Genomic DNA, 11,015 nt, shown 5'->3' on the forward strand with positions numbered 1-11,015 from the left:
TGAGCTCTATTGACATTTCTATTTTCTTCATCCCATATGGTATAAAACAAAACCAATCTAAACTCCTTGATAATCTTTATGTGGTCATTTGTGTTTTACAAATGGTTTCTCTAATGGTACGCCAAAATCATTTTGTGTTCTCTCCAGACAGCTTTACTGTAACATACAGCAATATTAATCCTGGTAGTGAGTCTTCTGTAAACAGTCAACCAATGCTCTATGTTACAGAAACCAATTTATATGCATTGAAATAATCCACAGGTTCTAACCTGGAAATACTAGGAAAACAATCTGGATGCATTAATCACAGCACTATGAAGATCTACCCTATAAAGAATTTATGTGAACAGCTACCCTAAGACAAGTTTTACTTTACTTGAACCTATAAGTCTGTCATTTAAGTCAATGACAGCAGCTGTGGCTTCATCCCGAGATTCGAAGGCCACCATGGCTTCGCCTGTGGGCATACCTTTTTCATTGTATTTTAAACACACTGAGCCTGGGATCACTTGATAGCCATAAAAGAAATCTAAAATCTCATCAATAGACACAGTGAAGGGCATATTCTGCACTTTAATTACTGTTGGTCCTGGTTTTCCAGAACCAGATCCAAAGCCAGGGGGATCACCAATGTGAATTGGGCCAGGGCCAGGGCCAGGCCCAGGCCCAAAGGCTGGTGGCCCACTCAAATGCCCAGGGGCACTTCCAAGACCAGGAGGGCCACTTCCAAAGCCCGGGGGGCCACCTAAACTACCAGGGCCATTTCCAAATTTCTGAGGGCCTCCTCCAAATCCTGGCCCACTTAAATTATTTGGTCCACCTCCAAACCCTGGAACATCCAGTCCTAGACCAGGCAAACCACTATTTCCAACTGAAGGCATAGCAGGCCTAGCATCACCAAAGGCTCCTCCTAATCCTGGAGGAGGGAGTGGTGGCCCAAAGGCATTGGACCCACCAAAATTACCAGGAAAGTTAAATGGAGGCCCATTGTTGGCCTCCTTAGATCCTACAGTCAGGAAGGCATGCTCTTCACCTCCTGCACCAGGCATTCCTGCACCAGGCACTCCTGCACTGGGCATGCCGGCGCCGGGCACGCCTGCGCTGGGCACACCTGCACCAGGCATTCCTGCACTGGGCATTCCCGCACTGAGCATTCCCGTACTGGGCATTCCCACACTGGGCATTCCTGGAACTGTAGGATTACCTGGCACAGGCATCTTTAACCCTTTTTTTCCTTGGGCAGGGGGATTTTTTCAATCTCTATCATATATTCTAGAGTAACTACATGAACAAAAGTGTCTCTCCCATTAAGTTTTTTACGGTGTAAGCGTTCAAGACTTACGTGCATCATCTTCATTTTTAAACTGAACCAATGCCTGTCCTAGACCTTGCCCATTGTTATCAACAAGAACATGTACAGCATTTTCATCCACTGGGATTCCTTCTAGGAACTGAAGAACATCCATCTTGGTAATGCTGAATGGAATATTTGTTATGTGAACACAGACTTTGGCAGAGCTGACATCCCCCTCCGGATTTAACATCATTTCCCTCTGGTCATAGCTGAAGTTCTGAAGTCTTTTACGAATCATATCTATCTTTTCTAGCATACCTTTCTTAATAATTGGATGAACTTGAATAAAGCAATTGCCCATGTATTGTTTATGACGACACAGAGAAGCCTTATAGTCAGCCTCATTCCTGAATTCTACGAAGCCTTCACCAGTTGCTTTCCAATTGGGTCCATAAGCAATATAAATACTATCTTCCACAATATCCAACTTTTTAAAAAAATCAATGACATGTTTGTTTTCTGCTTCAAATGGCAGCCCTTTCAAGTAAACACAAAAACCAGCCTCATGTGGTGATCTTGACCTTGACCTTTTCTGCCCACTGGGTGATTTTGACCTGGGAAGTGTCTGAGGAGGGGGATGGGTTTGTCCAGAAGGTCCTATACTTTGCTTAAAAGTGATATGGCCTCTAGCAGCTACACTGTCTCTCTGTGGCAGGACTAACTTCCACATAGCATTGAATCATCAGCATTCTGTTTCGTTTCAAAGCTTCAAATGTATCTTGAGGGGAGAGAAACTTAACCAATCCATTCCCATTATTTCGACCTACATGATCTTTCAACAAATGCACTGCATCAACACGGAGCCCATGGAAAAAATCTCTGACATCATTTTCCATTGCAGAAAAGGGCATTCCATGCACACTGACATATAGATCATTGGGGTTGATGGGAAGTGGTTTTACACTGCTTTGAGAGTTCATCTGGATAGGGTTAACAGGATTCAGTGGACCCAGAAACACAGGGTTCAGGTTATTGTTCAGATTCGTAGGTGCTCCAGAGCCATTCATTCCAGCAGGCAGAGGTGCCACAGGTGGCGGGTTCAAGGGTGGCATGCCAGACATGGGTGGCAGTGGGGTCATGGGTGGCACAGAAGGGACTGGGGGAATTGGGGACACAGGAGGCACCGGAGGCAATGTAGGTACTGGAGGAGGAACTGGTATTGGGGGAATGGACGGCATTGGTGGCAAAGATGGCATTGCTGGGATTGGAGGAATTGGTGGTGGTGGGACTGTGTTCATTGGAGACGCTGTGCTCGGAATGGTTGAGCTAAACGTTGGGCTCCCAAAAGAAGCCCCCATATTTGGAGGAGCCCATCCTATGCTGGCTGTGGAAAATGTCTGTATATTTTTGTTGCTTTCATGAACAGACGTGGCAGCAGTAACTACACTGGGTGAAGGATTATTAAAGTTAGGTACTGTTGTAGGCAAGTTTACCCTGCCACTCATTCCTGAGCTAGGTGGCGGTCCTGATCTACTAGCATTTGCTGGTGGTATATCTAAGTTGGCAGTTTCAAAACGCCTACGACTCAGTTCAATCATATTCTGCATTTCCATTTTACTACTCAACAAAAGTGTTACTTTTGACCCTTTAATTGTACCACCTGTGCGCATCATACCAAGCCTTGCATCTTCATCAGTGGCAAAAATGATGAAAGCCTCACCCAGTTCACCCCCTACAATATGCACGCCCCCATCAGGGATGGTCAATCCAGAGAAGAAGTGGCAAATGTCCATGGTCTCCGCCACAATTGGGAGACCTTGCAAACGGATGACCACAGCCATGCTGCGCTGAAACCACACACACCTGATAAAAAAAGAGATGTATTTTCTTAACAAGAAGTAGAGGCCAAGTCAATCCTGTGGGCAACCAATTAAAACCAACTTTTAGACGGGGAGAGCTGCGCGGCACCTGAACCCAGACCCGAGTTACCCCCCGCGCGAGTGCCTCCCCCCCGCGGCCGACAGCCCCAGCACCAACGGCTTCCCGGAGCCCACTGCAGCCACCACCTCTTTCGCCGCTTCACAAAAATCTAGGTCTTTCTTTTTAATGTAGACTTTTATTACTATAAACTTCCCTCTTAGAACTGCTTTTGTTTCATTCCGTAGATTTTGGTATGTTGTGTTACCATTTTTGTTTGTTTCAAGATACATTTTGATTTCTTCTTTGCCCTGTTTATTGTTAAGAAGTGTGTTATTTAATTTCCACATATTTGTGAACTTTTCAGCTTTTCCTCTGGTTACTGATTTCTAGTTTCATATCACTGTGGTCAGAGAAGATACTTGATATCATTTCAGTTCAATCTTCTTAAATATTTTAAGACTTATTTGGTGACCTAACACGATTTATCCTGGAGAATGTTCCTGTGCACTTGGAAAGATGTGTATTCTGCTACTTTTGAATGGAGTGTTATGTATATATCTCTTAGGTCCATTTGGTGTAAAGTGTCATTCACATCCATTTTTCTCTATTGATTTTCTGTCTAGATGATCTACTTATTACTACAAGTGAGGTATTGAAGTCCCCTACTATTATTGCATCACTATGTATTTTTCCCTGTGATTTTTTTTTTTAAAGATTTTCTTGGTCTTTCCTCTTAGGATTTATTTATTTATTTATTTATTTATTTATTTATTTATTTATTTATTTGACAGGCAGAGATCACAAGTAGGCAGAGAGGCAGGCAGAGAGAGAGGAAGGGAAGCAGGTTACCTGCTGAGCAGAGAGCCCGATGTGGGGCTCTATCCCAGGTCCCTGGGATCATGACCTGAGCTGAAGGCAGAGGCTTTAACCCACTGAGCCACCCAGGTGCCCCAATTTTTCCCTGTGATTTTTTAACAAGTGTTTCATATATTTAGGCACTCTCCTACTTGGTGCATATGTATTTCCAATTGCTATATGCTCCTGACAAGATGGCACCAGGGAGTGGGGTGCAGTGTTTTAGTTCTAGGAAATCAGAGTGGCATAGTCTCTGTACAGCTCCATCAACTGACCTTGATATTGGCCAGACTGTGGTGGTCTTTTGTGGTGAAGACTGCAGAGGTTCTATGAATGGCAGTGATGGTAGGGCTAGTGAGATCCTTGCAGGTGAAAGCTGTTGCAGTCTCCCTGTTCTTTTTCACCAATGATTGGAAGTTCTAGTCTAGGTTATCCATCTTAGCACTTACTCTGGTGTGCTGGCACTCAGAGGAATAATTGACACAGGATCCTGGAGTCAGGTGCACAAAACTACCACCCTGGGTCCTGGAGCTCAAATGTGTTTTCTGAGGCAGTGGTACTGCTATCTAAGGTGTGGGTGTGTGTAGATATCTCCCGGAGCCAGGATCTGGGTTCTGGGGCTTCCTTCATTGTCTCTTCTAGGGCAAAAGGGGAAAACACAGAAACAAGTGTCCTGGGACGACAAGGGGCATCAGTGACTTATGCCCAGGACCCAAGGTGCAGTAGCAACAGAGCCTGTGGTAGTGGCTCAAAATCCCAACTCTAGCGACAGAGGGGAGTCACAGGACAGAAGCATCAGTTCCTAGTAATGTCTTATTAAAGTTACATGTTGCAACCTAGCATGATGAGTGCTTTAGGCGGGGGTAGTGTTGCTTGTAGTGATGGTGCAGAGTACGACATGGGACCCTTGAGAGCAGAGCACAGGGCCGCTGGCAGGACTGCCAGCATGGAAAGTTCAGGGCCCTGACATAGGATAGAGGGTGGTATTCAGGAGACTACCCCAGTAAGTAGTCAAAAGCTACTGCTTGGGGCATGGAATAGGGTACCAAGCAGTGGTAACTCTGGCCCTCTATATGGTGAGATGCTAAGGCATTCCAGTTCTGTTGAGTGGACATGATAGCACCTGGTGACCTTGGAGGCAGATCTCACTACAGTGTACAGCTCTAGCCTGGGGAAGTAGGTGCAGGCAAAGGGGATTCTAGGTAGCTCAATCAGATAGATTAACACTGGTGAAGAGTATGGGAGGACTCTGGAACAAAGGTTTCCCAACACCTACAGTGATGGGGCTTGCTGGGGTTCTCCTGCTCTCCTTTTTCTTGTGTGATATATCCATTCTAGCACCTAATTTCTTGGGGCTGGGGAAAGGGAAGAAATGGGTAAAATGCTTTCTTTACTTCTCTATGTGGCCATCCTCAGTTTTTAAAATTTGCAAGTGTTTTTGCTTCTTTGTTGCAATCCAGAGATTTCCCAGAGCTATTTTGGTTGTAGTTGTTTATTGTTTTTTTGGAAAGACAAGTGTCAGAACCTTCTAGCCCTCCATTTTTCTGATGTCCCTCCTCTCTTTTTGTGTCTTAGTATGCAAGGTTAAATTATTGATTTTAAAAAATATTCATTTTTTTCTTAATATATGTATTTATAGCTATAAATTTCCCTCTAAGCACTGTTGTAGCTGTATCCTATAAGGTTTGATATTTTGTATTTTCATTTTCCATTTATTTTAACGTATTGCCTGCTGTCCTTTCTGATTATTCTTTGACCCATTGGTTATTTAGGAATGTGTTTTATAATTTCAACATATTTTTTCACAATTTTCCTCATTTGATTTCTACTTTCACTTCATTGAGGTCAGAGAGCATATTTTGTAATATTTCTATCCTTTTAAATTTATCGAAGTTCTTTTTATGGCCTACTACATGATCTCTCTTGGAGAATGTTTCCTGTGCAGTTGAGAAGAGTGTTTATTTTGTTTGGTGGAGTGCTCTATAGATGTCTCTTAGGTCTGGTTGGTTTATAATGTTAGTCAAGTTCTATGTTCCTTTTTTGATCCTCTCTCTAATTGTTCCTCCCATTATTGAAAGTAGAGTATTAAAGTCTTAGAGTATTATTTTTAATTGTCTATATCTTCCTTCATTTCTGTCAAGTTTTATTTCATGTAGTTGATATTCTATTACTAGATGCATATATGTTTATAATTGTTACAGCTTCCTTTCATCATTATAAAATGCTCTCTTTGTCTCTGGAAAGATACTTTTAACAGCTGTTTTGTCTGTTAGTATAGCCATTCCTGCTTTCCTGTGGTTACTGCTTCTATAATATACCCTTTATATCCTTTTATCTTTATTCTTTTTGTTTTTTAATATAAAGTGGATCTCCTATAGACAGCATACAATTGGACAATTGTTTGTCCAGTCTGATCATCTCTCCCTTTTGATAGATTTTAAATCCATTCACATTTAATGTTATTTTTTATATAGTTGAATTTATATCTGCCACTTTACTTTTATGTTTTCTATGTGGTGTGTCTTTTGTTTCTCTACTGTACTTCTACTATTCTTTTAAATGAAGTAAATATTTCCTAACGTAACATTTTAATTTTGTTATATCTATATCTATTCAGTATCATGCTAGCTTAATTGAGATATATCTATATCTATATATACATTTTCCTTCTACAAAGCTCTATTCCCCTTTCCCTTTTTATGAGGTGTTAATATTACATCTATTAATGTTGAAAAACCAACTGTATATTGTTATAAATAGATATAAATATATATTGATTGTAAAGAATTATTTATAATCTATTCTAATTTCCTTAGCCCATTATAATTGTGTTCCCTCCCATTTCCTTTGTGCTGTTATTGACAACATATAGATACACATGTTTATATGCTATATACTCCATATATATTATATGTATATTATTTTATATAATTCTTTTAAAACAGTTAAAGGAAAATTGGTAAAAATAGGCATTTAGTGTCTTTAAAATTACATAATTACATTTAGCAATGTTCTTTGTGTGGATTCAAATTACTATCTCCAGCCTTGCTTATACCTGAGGAATTTCCTCTAGTATTTATTATAAAGCAAATCTAGCAACAAATTCTTTCAGTTCTTGCTCATCTGGGAAAGCTTTATTTTTCCTTCATTTTTGAGTGAGAGCTTTTCTGGATATAGGATTCTTTGTTATAGTGTTTTTTTCCTTTGAGCACTTGGTTACCTTAATACATATGGCTTGTCTTTTTCTGAAGATAAATAAGCTTAGTTAAGGTGTTTAGGTGTTAAGGTGTTTTCTTGTAAGCAATGAATCATTATATTTTCTTGCTGCTTTCAAAATGTTCTCCTTGTCACTGACTTTCAGCATTTTTTACTATAATGTGTCCGTGGATCTCTTTATATTTATTCTACTTGGAGTCAAACTTACTGTATGTGTAGGATATTATTTTTCTATAAATTTGGGAAGTATTAAGCCATTATTTCTTGGAATTATTTTCTTCTCCTTTCTCTCCTGTCATTCATATATTTCCATTACATACATGATGATGCATTTAATGATGTCTCATGTTTTTCTGAGGCTCTGTTTCATTGTTCTTCCTTTTTTTTCTCTTTTGACTTGCATCATTTCTATTCATACATCCTCAAGTTCAATACCTATTTATTCTAACTGTTGATCCCTTCTAATGATTTCTTTATTTCAGTTACTATACTTTTCTACTCCAGAAACTTTTTAAAAATAACTTTCATCTCGATTGATATTCTTTGACACAACATTATCAGTATATCTTCTTTTACTTTTGTAATCATATTTTCAGTTATGTCTGTGAATCTGGTTATAATGGTTACTCAAATATTTTTCTAATAAATCTAGTATCTGCTTATTCTCATAGGAAGTTTCAGCTTCAGTTACCTTCCTTTTTTTTTAGATTTTATTTATTTATTTATTTATTTTTTTTATCTTTTAATTTTTTATTTTTTATAAACATATATTTTTATCCCCAGGGGTACAGGTCTGTGAATCACCAGGTTTACACACTTCACAGCACTCACCAAATCACATACCCTCCCCAATGTCCATAATCCCACCCCCTTCTCCCAAACCCCCTCCCCCCGGCAACCCTCAGTTTGTTTTGTGAGATTAAGAGTCACTTATGGTTTGTCTCCCTCCCAATCCCATCTTGTTTCATTTATTCTTCTTCTACCCACTTAAGCCTCCATGTTGCATCACCACTTCCTCATATCAGGGAGATCATATGATAGTTGTCTTTCTCTGCTTGACTTATTTCGCTAAGCATGATACGCTCTAGTTCCATCCATGTTGTCGCAAATGGCAAGATTTCATTTCTTTTGATGGCTGCATAGTATTCCATTGTGTATATATACCACTTCTTCTTGATCCATTCATCTGTTGATGGACATCTAGGTTCTTTCCATAGTTTGGCTATTGTGGACATTGCTGCTATAAACATTCGGGTGCATGTGCCCCTTTGGATCACTACATTTGTATCTTTAGGGTAAATACCCAATAGTGCAATGGCTGGGTCATAGGGCAGTTCTATTTTCAACATTTTGAGGAACCTCCATGCTGTTTTCCAGAGTGGCTGCACCAGCTTGCATTCCCACCAACAGTGTAGGAGGGTTCCCCTTTCTCCGCATCCTCGCCAGCATCTGTCATTTCCTGACTTGTTGATTTTAGCCATTCTGACTGGTGTGAGGTGATATCTCATTGTGGTTTTGATTTGTATTTCCCTGATGCCGAGTGATATGGAGCACTTTTTTCATGTGTCTGTTGGCCATCTGGATGTCTTCTCTTTGCAGAAATGTCTGTTCATGTCCTCTGCCCATTTCTTGATTGGATTATTTGTTCTTTGGGTGTTGAGTTTGCTAAGTTCTTTATAGATTCTGGACACTAGTCCTTTATCTGATATGTCGTTTGCAAATATCTTCTCCCATTCTGTCAGTTGTCTTTTGATTTTGTTAACTGTTTCCTTTGCTGTGCAAAAGCTTTTGATCTTGATGAAATCCCAGTAGTTCATTTTTTCCCTTGCTTCCCTTGCCTTTTGCGTTGTTCCTAGGAAGATGTTGCTGCGGCAGCAGAGGTCGAAGAGGTTGCTGCCCGTGTTCTCCTCAAGGATTTTGATGGATTCCTTTCGTACATTGAGGTCCTTCATCCATTTTGAGTCTATTTTTGTGTGTGGTGGTGTAAGGAAATGGTCCAATTTCATTTTTTTCTGCATGTGGCTGTCCAATTTTCCCAGCACCATTTATTGAAAAGGCTGTCTTTTTTCCATTGGACATTCTTTCCTGCTTTGTCGAAGATTAGTTGACCATAGATTTGAGGGTCTATTTCTGGGCTCTCTATTCTGTTCCATTGATCTATGTGTCTGTTTTTGTGCCAGTACCATGCTGTCTTGATGATGACAGCTTTGTAATAGAGCTTGAAGTCCGGAATTGTGATGCCACCAACGTTGGCTTTCTTTTTCAATATCCCTTTGGCTATTCGAGGTCTTTTCTGGTTCCATATAAATTTTAGAATTATTTGTTCCATTTCTTTGAAAAAGATGGATGGTACTTTGATAGGAATTGCATTAAATGTGTAGATTGCTTTAGGTAGCATAGACATTTTCACAATATTTATTCTTCCAATCCAGGAGCATGGAACATTTTTCCATTTCTTTGTGTCTTCCTCAATTTATTTCATGAGTACTTTATAGTTTTCTGAGTATAGATTCTGTGCCTCTTTGGTTAGGTTTATTCCTAGGTATCTTATGGTTTTGGATGCAATTGTAAATGGGATTGACTCCTTAATATCTCTTTCTTCTGTCTTGCTGTTGGTATAGAGAAATGCAACTGATTTCTGTGCATTGATTTTATATCCTGACACTTTACTGAATTCCTGTATAAGTTCTAGCAGTTTTGGAGTGGAGTCTTTTGGGTTTTCCACATATAGTATCATATCATCTGCGAAGAGTGATAATTTGACTTCTTCTTTGCCGATTTGGATGCCTTTAATTTCCTTTTGTTGTCTGATTGCTGAGGCTAGGACCTCTAGTACGATGTTGAATAGCAGTGCTGATAATGGACATCCCTGCCGTGTTCCTGACCTTAGCGGAAAAGCTTTCAGTTTTTCTCCATTGAGAATGATATTTGCGGTGGGTTTTTCATAGATGGCTTTGATGATATTGAGGTATGTGCCCTCTATCCCTACACTTTGAAGAGTTTTGATCAGGAAGGGATGTTGTACTTTGTCAAATGCTTTTTCAGCATCTATTGAGAGTATCATATGGTTCTTGTTCTTTCTTTTATTGATGTGTTGTATCACATTGACTGATTTGCGGATGTTGAACCAACCTTGCAGCCCTGGAATAAATCCCACTTGGTCGTGGTGAATAATCTTTTTAATGTACTGTTGAATCCTATTGGCTAGTATTTTGTTGAGTATTTTCGCATCTGTGTTCATCAAGGATATCGGTCTATAGCTCTCTTTTTTGGTGGGATCCTTGTCTGGTTTTGGGATCAAGGTGATGCTGGCCTCATAAAATGAGTTTGGAAGCTTTCCTTCCATTTCTATTTTTTGGAACAGTTTCAGGAGAATAGGAATTAGTTCTTCTTTAAATGTTTGGTAGAATTTCCCCGGGAAGCTGTCTGGCCCTGGGCTTTTTTTTGTTTGGAGATTTTTAATGACTGTTTCAATCTCCTTACTGGTTATGGGTCTGTTCAGGCTTTCTATTTCTTCCTGGTTCAGTTGTGGTAGTTTATATGTTTCTAGGAATGCATCCATTTCTTCCAGATTGTCAAATTTATTGCCGTAGAGTTGCTCACAACAACTGAAAGAATTTGCAAATACCAAACCAGCTCTACAGGAAATATTGAAAGGGGTCCTCTAAGCAAAGAGAGAGCCTACAAGTGGTAGATCAGAAAGGAACAGAGACCATATACAGTAACAGTC

At 39.9% G+C, this 11,015-nt stretch overlaps 1 protein-coding gene across 1 annotated transcript; it reads right to left on the reverse strand.

The window, feature by feature from the left end:
- Window positions 1-258: 258 nt before the first annotated feature.
- On the reverse strand, window positions 259-3,328 carry LOC106004622 (RNA-binding protein 12). The gene is given in 4 exon segments (XM_045074272.1): window positions 259-1,255; window positions 1,258-1,333; window positions 1,335-1,992; window positions 1,994-3,328. Coding segments are annotated over 4 exon segments (2,781 nt in total). The 5' UTR covers window positions 3,136-3,328; the 3' UTR covers window positions 259-350.
- Window positions 3,329-11,015: the final 7,687 nt, after the last annotated feature.

Source organism: Mustela putorius, unplaced genomic scaffold (assembly GCF_011764305.1).
Source record: "Mustela putorius furo isolate JIRA1106 unplaced genomic scaffold, ASM1176430v1.1 tig00537327_pilon_pilon_pilon, whole genome shotgun sequence".
Classification (NCBI taxonomy): domain Eukaryota; kingdom Metazoa; phylum Chordata; class Mammalia; order Carnivora; family Mustelidae; genus Mustela; species Mustela putorius.